This window comes from Bos javanicus, chromosome 19, assembly GCF_032452875.1.
Source record: "Bos javanicus breed banteng chromosome 19, ARS-OSU_banteng_1.0, whole genome shotgun sequence".
Lineage (NCBI taxonomy): Eukaryota > Metazoa > Chordata > Mammalia > Artiodactyla > Bovidae > Bos > Bos javanicus.
In genome coordinates, this window is record NC_083886.1 from 21,139,788 (window position 1) to 21,153,372 (window position 13,585).

Consider the following 13,585-nt stretch of genomic DNA (forward strand, 5'->3'; position numbering starts at 1 on the left):
GTCAGAAAGGGAGCCTGAGACGTCGGGGGGCAGAAACGGCGAGGGTGGCCAAGCGCGCACTGGTTTATTGCCCAAACCTCGCATTCTAACAACTGTGTGACAGTCTAGGGAACCCCCACACCTATGGCCGCTGAACACAGTTCCTGATGGAAAGGTTTACTGGAACACAGCGTAGGCAGGGCATACGGGGAAGGCCAGCCTTGGAGGAGGCCCACGTGAGTCTTCTGGAGAAGTCATACTCCACCCGCCAAAGTAAGAACGCCGAAGTCAAATGGCACAAACGATTAAGAGACCCACTGTGGCCGTGACAGAGTTCTGCAGCAACTCTCATGGGATGTGGGCTGTTGTTTGGGGCGGAGCCTGGGTGCTCAGGGCCTCTGCTGGCCTACCAATGAAGGCCTGAGGGCGGTGTCTTCTCATCTTTATTGCTTTCCAGGGAGAAGGGAGGGATCCGGACGTCAAAGTGGGAACCATCAGGCCTCTCGAAGCGGAAAGTGCCCCTGGGAGTCAGAGAGAAACTGGTTTAGAGGTCTGGAGAGCCCTGTGCCCTCAGCACCACAACTGAGGCAGAATAATGCAGGCCTGGGCTCTTCTGCCTGGCTCATGCCAGGATAACACTGGTCCAGGGACCCAAGAGCCCATCCTGGCCCTTCATGAAAAGAAGAAATGAAGTTGTCCTGAATTCAGCCCTTCGATGCACCCTGGATAAGCCACCCAACTATGCTTTCAGGATACAGAATTAAACACCAAGGGAAAAAACCAACTCATTGGCAGCTCTGTAGCAAAAAGTCACCAGACTGCTTTGACCTAAGTCCTCATCCCACAGGGGCCTCCCCAGATGGCACAGTGGTAAAGAATCCACCTGCCAATGCAGGAGATGCAACAGACACAGTTCAATCCCTGACTAAGGAAAATCCCCTGGAGAAAGAAATCTCCAGTATTCTTGCCCGGAAAATTCCATGGACAGAGGAGCCTGTCGGGCTATAGTCCATGGAATTGCAATTAGACATGACTGAGCAACTGAGCACACACACACACACACAAATTCCACAAAATCACGGAGAACTGGCAAAGTCATAAATCAGGCAAGACTCACACAACAATGAATGGCAGATACACCACCTCAGGACTTCACTGGGTCCAGAGTGAACTGCACGCTATGAGCTCTCCCTTTCTGACCTGCAGTGTCCGTGGACCTAAGCTGCCCCCACACCCACTTACTCACCACATGTGCCCACTGGAGGCCTGCAGGGAGACGTGGCTGCTGTACTGGAAGGCGGGCTGCTCCTTGGATAACACTGGTTCCTGTGAGGGTTCAGGCAAAATAGGTCAGACCAGACAAGCTCCCTGTACCCCAGGGCCACATGCTGACCATCACCGAGTCAGGACCAGATGCCCTCTCATGCCTCCCACCATAACGGCCGGCCAGCACCTCCTCTCACAGCACCGCCATTGACCTGGGCCTTTTACTCTGGCCCTGAGAAAGATAATCTCAGACTAAACATCTGAGGTTTCCAGACAAAGATGACAAGCCCAAGATCTCTGCAAATACCCCTTTCAGCGTCTATTCACTAAGTGCCTTATGATCAGCAAACATCTGCTAACTTAAGTCCTGGTCATCATAAGGTAATAGATGTTATCCTAAAAAACTGAGACTCTGGTTAAATAACCTGGCCAAAGTTATGCAGCCAGTAAACAACACAGTGGGCGTCTGAAAAGAGATGAGCTCCAAAGCCCTGTTCTTTCTATCCCACGCTGCCTCCCCAAGTCCCTGCTAATGTGTATAACTGCTTACTGAATGCGGCCCCTTCTCTTGACTATTTCTCAGGAGAGTGGGTGGGGTAGCGCAGGAATTGCAAAGTCAGATCTCTTCAAGGGCCAGCAGAGGATGTATGTGTGTAAAGAGGCAGAGGAAGGACAACTGGGAGTGCTGGAGGGTGTGTACCACACCCAAAGGCTTCCCAATTCAGATTTTTAAAAAGGGTGGCCACCAACGTCACTTACTTGGCTCCAAATCCAGGACCTGCTGCTACGAGTTATAAGGACCATGGGCCAGTTAAATAACAGTCCCTCACAGTGAGGTTTCTCACTCTGAACAGTCCTGTGCTTTCACACACTGACCCCCTGCCCCTAACCACAGAGGAGGAGACCGTGCACTAAGCTCCCAGGCCTGCTGGGTGCGACCAGAAACCAAGACTGTTAGCCCAAAGATGCTCACCCTGCCCACCACCCCTCGGCCTCGCACTGTCTCCAAGGTGCCGGACAGACTGAATATCCTCCAGTGTCGCTCCCGGAGCTGAACCACGTCACTGTCGAGGTTCTCCAGGCGGATGCAGTAGCGCCACTGTGGGAGCAGGGGAGAGACTTCACGTCTGAGAAGGAACAGAACCTGGGCTAGCCCCCTGGCAATTCTACGAGAGAAAAGGGCAACGAAGGCCAACACCTGCCCTGCACGGGTCTCATCTCCCGCCCTGGAGGTGAAGCCCCCACCTCCCACCTGCCCCCACAGGCACGCCTCCTGGGCTCCCCTCCTCCCGAGATTAGACACTCACCCAGTAGACGTGGGAATTCTGGGCTTCCTGGGGAAAACAAAACACAAAGAATTTCAGTCCCCGAGGGTAGAAAACGTCTATTCCAACCAACATCACTCCAGTGGAGCAGATGTATTCCAGGACGGATGCAAAGACAGAAGAAAGCCATAAGTATCTTGATGACGTGCTAACTATGGCCAACATGCCCAGAGGGAGGCAGGCTCCCTGGGCCCTTCCCTGGCCTCCTTCCTCTTCATCCTATCAAGATCACAGAGCTGGATGAGAACAGAAGAGAGGGCCCTTCCCTCTCACCACTCTCCCCATCAGCCTCCACCCCTTTGCCCACCACTGCTGCCCAGGCTGCTGTCTTCCTCCTCTGCCTTCCCACATCTCAGCAGGATTACAAGACTTAGAAAGATGTAGGCTGGCCTCCCCCACTACCGTGAGCTCCTGGAAGGCAGGTACAGTGTTTCATTTTTGTCACCCTAAGACCCAGGTTACGGCCAAGCAAGAAACAGCTCAATAAATGTATAAAACGTGGGAAGAGGAGCCTACAGTGATTTAAACAAGTATGTGTATGTTCTTCATAATCATGGCTCCCTTTGAGCCAGAAGAGAAGAGAGAGTCAACCTGGAGGCCTCCTTCCTGGGATCTGAGTGTTTCCTTGCTCTAGGTCTTGATGTCAGCTCTTGCCAAGAGGGTGCTCGACCCCAGCCAATACATGCAGCACTGGAAACCAGAACCTCAGGCACATGGTTTAAATGTGGGACCCACACCAGCAGTCACACTGGGGACCCCACACAGAACCCGGGGGCCCGGCCCTGAGGGAAGGTACCAAGGCTCGGCACCTACCCTCATGCCCATGTAGAAGGGGATGACGGTGACACGGATATTCTCAGTTGTTTCCCGGTGGACATCAGAGAGCTCCAGCCAGGGGTGATTCTTCTCCTGCCAGGCCCGTAGTGTCTCCCGAGCCACAAAAGGGGGTGCTGGGGCAAGAGATGACTGGTTAGACCAGGCCAGCGGCCAACTGCTTCTCTTATAAAATCCTTCCCAGTGATGGCCAAGGTATAGAAGACACATGAGCAAAAGCAGCACAGGCTGGAAGAAGGCACAGGGCTGCCTACCAAGAATAAGCCCCAAGGAGGAATATGACGTCAGGGGAAGAGAAGTGGCCTGGGAGTTAGGGGCCCTGGCTCTCAGATCTCACTCTGCCACTACCTAGCAACCTTGAGTCGCTCTCATCATCCCTGAGCCTGTTTCCCTATCTGTGAGGAGGAGATAAAGGCCATCTACCCGACAGGTCTAAAGGGAGGTTAAATCAAGTTGTAGAAACAGAGCTTTGAAACTGCTTCTGTGACACTGTTTTTGAAGAAAGGGCCCTCCCATTACAGCTTCCCTTTATGAAAGAGGGTACCTTTTGTCTGGTCATACAGGAGAAATCTTTCAAAGAGCTCATGCTGGATAGGAACCTGATCAGTGGAGGTGTAGGGGAGGATGTCTTCGTGGCTGACATAATCCAGGCCTGGCAGAGAGACAAAGACAGAAAACTCACAGAGGAACGGGGAAGAGTGGGGCTGAAAAGAAACTCAATTTTTGGGCCTTGTCCCAGGGTGGGACGAAGCTGGCACCAAGGCGCTCAGCATCTACACGCCCTCCAAAGCAGATTTAAGGACAGCAGAAAGGCACTGGAATTCTCTTCCTGAGACACACCAGACCCCTCACCGATGGGCACCACTCAGATGCTCATAACTCACCTGGAATGGCATAGAGGGCCCGGCTGTCATCGTGATTAGCCAAGAAAGTCACAGCTTCTGTCTGAGATCTCTGAGACTAAGGCAAGAAGCAAGTCATAGGTTTTCTGGTCACTATCCAGTCCTGAGGACTTGGGGCCCAGTGCAGTATGGAACTGCTGGATCCCTCTCCTTCTCTTGGTCCCCATCAGGGTCCAGGCCTTCCCCATGGAAAGGAACCCCAGGCGCAGCCACCTTGCTTACTTACTATATGTGGACAGTCTCGGGCATCAATCAGCACCTGATAGTAAGTGTGAGTTTTGCCTTTCACCTCCTTCGAGCCGTGGCCGGCAGGGTTCTCTGCTCTACGGGGCAGGAGGAAAAGCCCAAGATCAACCTGAGAAACGGAAGCGGGGCCTGCCCCAGCTCCCTGCCACCCCTCACCTAAACAGACCAGTGCCTGAACCGAAGGGCTTAGCAGAAGCTGAGCCGATGCTCAGCACGCCATGGCCAACGCTCCCCAGGCAGGAGCAAGCAATAGGGTGTGGTGAAGAGTCATCGTTTATCTTCCTCTCTGGATGCCTCTTTAAAAAAGGGGCCAAGCTGAGAAAATCAAACTGCTGCTTCAGTCCCTGGAGCCCAGAGCACCCCACTCTTCTCACATCCCAGGGGCTCTCTGCAATCACTTAATGGAGCCTTTCTTTTTTTAATGTACTCTAGGAGAAAGATTCTAACTGAACATCAAGAAATCAAGAAGCCTAGTTCCCCAAATGCCCTCTGGGGTACTTATAATGCAAACTAAGAATGCCTGGGGTGAGCATCCTGGGGAGGTCTGAAGGGACCCTTTGGCTTAAGACTCAGCACTTTTGTCTCCATGGGCATCAGTGTCAAGGGAGTGTTTGGGGACTGTTCCTAAGGCCCAGAAGGAGGCTGTCTTGACCGCTGGGACTCCAATTACGTATGTCTGCCATGGGTTGGGCCTCCTCCAGAGGATACTGCGAGGCATAGTGAGAGGGAAACTTACTTTTCTGGGGCTGCAGACGCCACATCCCGGTCATAGAGTCTGGCCTGCCAGGGAAACAGGACGACACCTCGGTAGCCAAAAACACTGTGAAGGAAAAGCTGGGAGAAAAGAAAGGTTCAGTGAGTCTGCAGCCGAGCAGGTACATCCAGGTGGGGCCCAGACCACTAAGTGGCACGGGTGGTGGCAACTCCAGCACAAGGTCTTGCTGTTCTTTCCCTTGGACTCTGAGATCCACCCAGACCAACTGTGGCGCACGCTTACTGTCCCTTCACCTGGCTGACTTCTACTCAGCCGTCAGGCCATAGCCGAGGCCTCGAGGAAGCCTTCCCTTCCCTCCCTTCCACTTAGCCGGTGTACAGCCGTGAGCCATGTGCATGCTGTAATTCTTTTCTTAGACTGTCAACTCCATGAAGGAACTGCTTTCTGATTTCATACCAATGCATAAAGCCCATTCTATTGGAGGCATACAGGGGGAAAAAGCTGAATAAACAAAAAGTTCTCCTTATCTACAAGGGGCCTAAATCTATCTCAGTAGATCTGGCATAAAACTGACTCAGAAAAAGAGCCTCACACCCAGAGCTTAATTCACTGCACTCAATTCAACTAGAACAAAGCATCAAAAAGCAGGCCCTCCACTGGCTTCCCACCAACCACTATGTTAGATGACTCTTTAGCAATAGGACTTTCTCCTCAATATAGTTCAAACCATCTCTGTCCACACTAACTTGGAAACAAAACCCGATGACACATGAAGTGCATTCAAATCCAGGAAAACAGGGACAAAAAAACATGTTAAAACAACAACAACAACAACAAAACTTTTGATTCTGGTCTGGCACCAAACACCAAGGCAGAAAATCATAATGTTCAGGCCTGTGACCAAATTTCAGCCTTTCAGAAGCAGAGCACACCCTGAAAACCAAAGATGATGCCGCCCAGCACTCACCTGTCCAGTCTCGTATTTTCCATTCTGTTTTGGCACCTCGAACACACCAACTGTCTCCAAAACTTTGCCCTCTGGTCGGTTTCTGATTAGGAAGGAAAAGGAACAAGCAACTGAAAAGCTAAGAAGTGAAGGGTACTAATCCATCAGAAAAAGCTGCTAGGATACTGGGGGGGCCGGGGCCATGACAGCGGAGAAGGGTCGCAGCAGTGGGGCCAGCTGAAGCAGGGAAGGGTCCTGCCAAGCTACCCCTCCACAGAGATTCTGCTGCTCCTCCTCTGAGGACCAGCTGCAGATGCCCGCTTGGTTTCCATGAGATCTGACAGCTCCCAGATCACTTCTCTCTTGATCTTAGCATTCCTCGTATCACGCCCTCAGACCCTGCTTCATCGTATCCCTTGCCTCCATTTCTTCCCTGACCCATCCTCCTGACCTCCCACAGCAGTGACTGCCTTTCCCACCTTGCATTTCAGTTATTTGTGTCACTGTCTTATCTCCATTAGAGACTGTAAGTTCCCCGGGAGCAATGCTTGTGTCTGATTAGCCTGTGCTTCCTCTCAGAGCCTAGCGTATAAGGGGTGCTCAAAAGAAAACTTTTGTGTCATCATGCCATGTTCATTTCCACCTCTAAACTGCAGTCCTCATCCTGGCATTGCACCAATGTTATTCTATCTAGTTTTTGTTCAGATTTACATCAATTTTCAGAAGAGTCTTAAATTGCAAATAGCTATCATCTCTCCCCCATGTCCGTGTCTCATCTCAGCCACTAAAAGGTCAGCTGTCACAGTGACTTCTGGACCCGACTGCTTTTTCTGGGGGCCCTTCAAAGCACCGCTTTCTTACTGTTGTGGAGAGGTGAACTCCGTGTCTCCTTCCACTTGGTTCACCTGCCCCAATTTGATCTCTCTGGTCTCATCCCTAGGCACATTGTTCACACCATCCCTGTGGCTTCAAACCCCCTTCCTCAAGTCACATAAAGAGAGTATGTGCCCTCAAGGTCACACTGAAGCCTGGGACCCACGCAGGGCGCAGACTCGGGTCCTGTTTCCCATTTCCAGCATCTTTCTGAGAGAGGCCTTGACCCGCAGTCATGGGCTGAGGGTTCAAATCAAAAGCCCTAGCACTTAATTGAAGGACTTCCCACTAACAGTGGCGCTCGGATGCCCGCATTCGAGGAAGCAGGCTTTGCTCCGAGAGGGTTATTAGTTCCCCCTCGGAGCCAGTCCGGCACAATCCAGGACTCTGGGCCGCGCTCCCTTCCTCGCTCCTGGCACGCGTCCCAGGCAGCGCAGGTCGGCTCTCGGCCGGAACTCTCCCCTGGGTCGAACTCCTATCACCCTCTGCCGCTGGGCCCTCTGGCCGGGGACACGCTCCCTAGGCTCCGGGCCCGACCCCCGCGCTCCGTCCCTCACCGGGACGAGAGGTGCCTCCGCGTCGTCGTGGTCGCCACGGGTGGGAAGGCCCCAGCTCCACCCGCCGCACAGAGCGGCCTCGGCCCCCGGGTCCCAGTCAGCGACCGGGACCACCAACGACTGCCCACGGTCAGGGCCCGCCGGGCCACACAGCCCGCCATGTCTCGCCCGAGCTCCCGCTGGGCTGCTGACACACCACCCGACCCGCGGCCGGGCGGCGTTCCGCCCCCGCCCCACACTGCCCCGCGCCGTTGCCCCGCCCCTTTGGCTCTCTGCCCCGCCCCGCGAGCTTCGCGCTTCTTCCGGCGCAGGCGGACGGAAGTCTCGGTTCTGGGTCACCTGACCGTAAAGTCGGCTAGTAATGGCGTCTAGCTTGTTAGCTGGCGAGCGATTTGTACGCGCTCTGGGTCCTGGTGGGGAGCTGGAGCCAGAGCAACTGCCCGGGAAGCTGCGGGCAGAGCTTGAGGCCGCGCTAGGAAAGAAGCACAAGGGCGGCAATCGCCCGGCTCGCCTGGTTTCTTTCCGCCTGATCCGGGATCTGCATCAATACTTGAGAGAAAGGGGTGAGCCCCAGTCTCCGGTTCAGAGTCGCCTCTTTTTTCCCCAGAGTTTAGGCCCTCCTGAGGTGTTTTTTCCTGAGGGGGTGTATCTGTTGCTGAACCAAACTCGCGGCTTCTTTCATGACTCCCAGCAAAGCCAATATACTGAGGCAGGGTTATGGTGAAGGAAAGTACAGTATTTAATGCAGGGTGCCAAGCAAGGGAACGGGAAACAAGGCTCAAATCCACTCTAGCTTGGAATTTGAGTTAAGGAACTTTCGTTTAAAGGAGAAGAACAAAGAGGCTAGGAATAATAGTCGTGTGACTTTTCCTAACTGTGGTTTCAGGAGTCAGAATGTCTCTGATTTACGATTCTCAGGTCACGTGGTCCTTGGCTCCGGTGTCTGTTAGCTCACTTTGCCCTGGAGAAGCAACCAGAGTTTTCAGGTTAATGATGATATTTATAACACTACATTAAAGATGTTATCAACAATAGCAGTTTGAGTCATCTGACTCTGGTTCATTAGTATTCTGTTAACACAGCATAGAAGTTAGAGGGGACAGGAAAAGGAATAAAGTTTTGGATAGAGAGATGAATTGTAAGGTCAGTAAGGAAATTTCAGTTTGAGGGGGACTGGGTTTCGAATGCGTCACTCTCTTTCACCCATGGAATGATAATCTGGCCAACCCAAGAGTAACCTCACAAACCCTGGGGAGCCAGCCCACTCTCTTCATAATTTCCATGGGAATTTTTCATGGATGACAAAATTCACTTGTGCAGTTTCTGTTCTCTTGAGTCTCATCTTTACATCCAGGCCCACGTGACCCTTGAGGAAATACAAATTCTAACTCAAAAGCACAGCACAGGTTCAGTTTCTTCCTTTTGAGCCACATTAAAAAAAAAAAAAAAAAGGCAACATAGTGGGCTCACCCTGTGTGTGAATCTAGATTTCTTTCCATCTTAAAAGCAAGAGTGGTCACATCTGATAGAGTTGGTTGGTTTTTGTTTTTGGATATAGAATGATGGGAAGTTCTGTTGAAATATCTGGACTGGGAGTGACATTTGAATTGTAGTCCTAATTCTGCTACTGACTCTTCATGGAGGAGTCATTTCTCTTCCTTGAGCCTCTGTTCCCTTATATGTAAAGGGGTCCAGTATGGCAAACTGGCATGTAAGGTCTTTTGCCAGAATTAACAGCCCGCCCAGAAGTGTGAGGGGTAGATTATTCAATTATTAGAACTAAAAAGGACCTTAGAGGGCATCTAGCACAGTGTCCTCTAAGTATTCACCATCACTAGGCCTTAAACCTATTTAGGGCAAGTTCTTTTGTGGCCACAGAAGTGACCTAACTTAAAGGCAAATATAAATGACCTACGAGCTGTGACATTGGTTGGGTAATTGAGAGCCAACAATTAAAGTCACCATGTAGCACTAGTATATGGGATTATCTATGTTTCTTTCCAGTTGAAAATGAACCTGGAGATGAACTGATATAAGAGTAGCCATGTTTTATTTTGGTAGAAAGAATTGGCGGGCTGGGGACTTCTTTGGCAGTCCGGTGGTTAAGATGCCGTGCTTTCAATGCAGAGGGTGCAGGTTTAAGAATTGGGCTAGATCTTTCTCTGATCCTTCAACCTCACCTCTACGCATTTTTCCTCAGGTTCCAAACTGTACCTTCATGAGCTCCTAGAAGGCAGTGAAATCTATCTTCCAGAGGTTGTGAAGCCTCCTCGGGTACGTAAGGGATATATTTGTGAGAATGGATGTTGACTCAGTTGGGTTTATTCATTTTACTTCCAAATTTATGAATCTTTGCGCTCAAAATTTGTTCTTTGAATCCTTGAGAGCTGGGGTGGAGGAAACCAGATATTGTCCTCCCAGTCTGACAGCTTGAAAAACTGATACCCCCCAAAAAAAGTTTCCAAAGCACTGGAGGCAGGACTGGTGCCTGGGTCTTCTTAGCAGTACTTTGCCCCCTGAAACCAGTGACTGTGACGTGTTTTCTAGCAAGCTGGAAATACCATTCTTCTTCTTTGATTTTTCTGCCTCAGAATCCAGAGCTAGTTGCTCGTCTGGAAAAGATTAAGATACAGCTGGCCAATGAGGAATATAAGCGGATCACCCGCAATGTCACCTGTCAGGTAAGAGCCCACTCTTCAATATGTGGACCCTGTAGCCCCTGAAAGCAGGGCCCTGCACTGGGAAGACACACAGATGAAAGAAAGTGTGGAAACCTGGTTTGTATACTATTAATATTAAGGGACTGTAGAAGCTCTGTGCTGCGTACAAGCCAAATACAGTTCCCATCCTATTTACTGAGACTGTCGGCTCAGATGGTGACTGATTTTTAAAGGTTGTAGAGGTGGAGATGAGCCGGGAGCCATTCTTTTGACAGAGCACCCTACTTTTCTCTGGCATGCACCTGGCCCAGAGGAGGAGAGGGATACACGGGTACTGGAAATATACGTCTCTTCTCTGAAATGCTTGATCCAGAGTAGACTCCCAACTGGTCCTAGACAAAATCCAGGGAGAAGACAGAACTAGTGTGTTGGGTATAAAGAGGGCTGAGCCCAGACTGACAAATGAATACTCTCTGGGCTGCTTCCATTCTGAAATCCTTTGCTTTTTCTTTTTCCAAGGATCCAAGGCATGGTGGAACTCTCAGTGACCTGGGAAAGCAAGGTGAGGTACTAGGAAATCAGGCTGCGAAAGCCTCTCACTGGGATGGGTCAGCCGTGGTCCTCCTTCTCACTCCATTGCTCAGGATTTAAGCCTGAGCTGTTCAGGCTTGCTGTTTGAGGGAAGCCTGGCTGATGGGGGAGGCAACTGTGAGATAAAAGGGCCTCATGGAGGATGCTGACCTAAAAGTTTCTTGCCCGGGCTCCTCCCCAAAGTGAGGTCAGTGAAGGCTCTGGTCATCACCATCTTCAACTTCATTGTCACGGTGGCGGCTGCCTTCGTCTGCACTTACCTTGGAAGCCAGTATATCTTCACAGAAATGACCTCGGTGAGTAGGTTCTGGGCAGGGCAGGGTGCCTCAGTTGGGAGTGTTGGTGGGATAGGGAGGAGGTATGCAAAAATGCCTTGAACAGGTTATGTATTTATGTGATAAACAAAGGGAGCATTTGATCTGTCCAACAGTCATGGAGGTAGATAATAACCTCAAGAGAATCAGGATCCAGTTTCCTTCCCTTCCCCCCAACTTATGGGCTGGGTTGAGGTCCTCTCCATACTTGTTAGGTGCTAGAGGCTCCAGAGCTGGAAGCTGGTCTGCATCCCATAAGCCTGATTCTCTCCCTTCCCAGCGAGTACTGGCTGCCTTGATCGTGGCCTCTGTGGTGGGTCTGGCCGAGCTATACGTCATGGTGCGGGCGATGGAAGGCGAATTGGGAGAACTGTAACTGTGCTTCCTCATCGAAGTCCGGAGACTCCAGGGTCTCAGCTGCCAATTGCTGATTCTCAGTCAGTGATTTGTACTCAGCCAAGCCAAGGCCACGTGCTCTTCCTGTGGGACAGTCCCATCCTGTCGGTTAACAGAGGGGGCCATAGAGGAGACTCAGACAACAACAGGAAAGAACTGGTCTGTCCGTACATTTTCCCGAAGCCAGTGCCCATCTGCCTTCTACTGTCCATTCTGGGCATTGCTGGGGCTGGGTTTTTCCCCCACTGGAATCAAAGAGAATCCAGGCCTTTCCAGAAATAGACCATACTGCCTTGAACTTGCCCAGGTGCACAAGTCAGTGGTTGTCCTTGCTCCACACATCTTGATGCAGACCTGTGATTTATATCAGAAGACTCCAGTAAAACAGAGGGATTCGCTTTCTTCAGTTTGTGCTGGAAGAGGAACTGATCAGAGGACATCAAATAAGAGAAAGCCAGTTGGTACAGGATGGTGCAATTGTACACAAGGCAACTTTGGAATCTTAGTTTCTGCCTTCATCTTCTTCCTTCTGCTGGCCTTGTTCAGATTTCCTATGTTTCTGCCTGTCTTCAGTATTCATCAGCCCTCCTTCAACTTCCACCTTCTGGTCACCCTTTGCTCTGCTTCCAAAAATGAAAACAGTTCAGATAGCAAAGCAGTATGTCTGCTTTTAATTGCAAAATCCCTTGTACTTGTTTGTATTTGTAAGGAGAGTATGCCTACTGTGAATTGTCTCAGCTAATGAAGGGAGAGATTCTTCGTAGACTGGTGACTGTTTCTAGATTGAACTGTATGTGTAATTTATATGAGTATACACATAACAAAAATATATGGTATGTGTACATATTGTTATACATAAGCCTGTTACAGGTTATTTTATGCGGATTCTTAAACATATCTGGGTAAGTGCAAAAAATAGTATGTAAAATTGTTTTACATGATTGCTTTTGGTCTTCAAAACCATTCCAGAGGTTAGAAAAGGAAGCGGTTTTAGGTCCCTTTTCCAGAAGACAAAACTGAGGCTGAGAGAGGTCAAATGATCCTCAGCAGTCCTTTTTCTGTTAAAAGGAGCCAAAGACTCCTGAGTTATCTTGAAGTCTCTGTAATGTTACACTTTTAAGAACTTAGATTAGTGGTGTGTTGATGGAATCTGTATAAGACTTTTAGAAATTACAGTAGCATTATTATTTATCCAATAAATATTTATCAAATCCAGCATATTCTGTTTGTTTGTTTGTTTGTTTTTATAACTTTGGCCATGCCACACAGCATGCAAGGTCTTAGTTCCCTGACCAGGGATTGAATCCGAGCTCCCTACAGTGGACGTGTAGCATCCTAACCACTGAACCGCCAGGGAATTCCCTCCAGGGTGTTCTTATTTCAAATCTTATGACAACAGAGAAGTCCAAAAGTTTCCATAGTTGGTGAGACTTAATTCAGGTCTGCTCCTAATGGTAGACTCTTTCTTTCTGTTTGTTCAGTGTATGAGCTCCTAAGGCCTTTTTTTTTCCCAGGACCCTCTTCTGTTCTTAGAAATTATACACTCATTGACTCAATAGACGTTTCCTCTACAGTATTGCCGGTTTCTTGAATTACAGCAAGTCAGCCTCTAAAGAAAATATTCTGCTTGAGTGAGAAGGAGGGTGTAGGCCCTTCTGTTATACCACAGATCATTTTGTTGAGAAATCAGGATTTCTGTTGTTGACTGGAAGAAATACCAACTTGAGAAAAAATACAGTTGGCATTTTACAGTGTTTTTAGCATCCCTGACTGTTTGAGTTAAAAAGCTACACTGAATCACTCTTTGCTCCTGATGAGCAAAGCCAAGTCAGATTTTTAGAATTAAGTAGATATCATCTCTTTTCAAGTGGCTGAGTCTTGCAAGTGGAAAGAGCTTTAGCCTTCAGACTAATATCTGTGCTACGTGCCTAAAAAATCTATTTGAACTATTTGTTTTGGTCTATACTCCATTCTCCTCCTT

At 49.8% G+C, this 13,585-nt stretch overlaps 2 protein-coding genes across 3 annotated transcripts; one reads left to right on the top strand and one right to left on the bottom strand.

Annotated features, from left to right (window-relative positions):
- Positions 1–49: 49 nt before the first annotated feature.
- POLDIP2 (DNA polymerase delta interacting protein 2) lies at positions 50–7,904 on the bottom strand. Its single transcript, XM_061390494.1, has 11 exons — positions 7,644–7,904; positions 6,235–6,316; positions 5,289–5,386; positions 4,533–4,629; positions 4,289–4,364; positions 3,949–4,056; positions 3,384–3,520; positions 2,553–2,579; positions 2,219–2,344; positions 1,226–1,305; positions 50–500 (listed from the first exon to the last, which is right to left on the bottom strand). Exons 1-11 carry the CDS (start codon positions 7,802–7,804, stop codon positions 386–388), a joined length of 1,107 nt encoding a protein of 368 aa, XP_061246478.1. The 5' UTR covers positions 7,805–7,904; the 3' UTR covers positions 50–385.
- Positions 7,905–7,957: 53 nt separating this feature from the next.
- TMEM199 (transmembrane protein 199) lies at positions 7,958–12,819 on the top strand. Of its 2 annotated transcripts, none has more exons than XM_061390503.1 (6): positions 7,958–8,206; positions 9,844–9,917; positions 10,235–10,324; positions 10,823–10,865; positions 11,078–11,190; positions 11,424–11,609. In XM_061390503.1, exons 1-6 carry the CDS (start codon positions 8,005–8,007, stop codon positions 11,505–11,507), a joined length of 606 nt encoding a protein of 201 aa, XP_061246487.1. In that variant the 5' UTR covers positions 7,958–8,004; the 3' UTR covers positions 11,508–11,609. The 2 variants fall into 2 exon arrangements, with proteins under 2 accessions (XP_061246487.1, XP_061246486.1); XM_061390502.1 differs by having other exon boundaries at positions 7,959–8,206; positions 11,489–12,819.
- Positions 12,820–13,585: the final 766 nt, after the last annotated feature.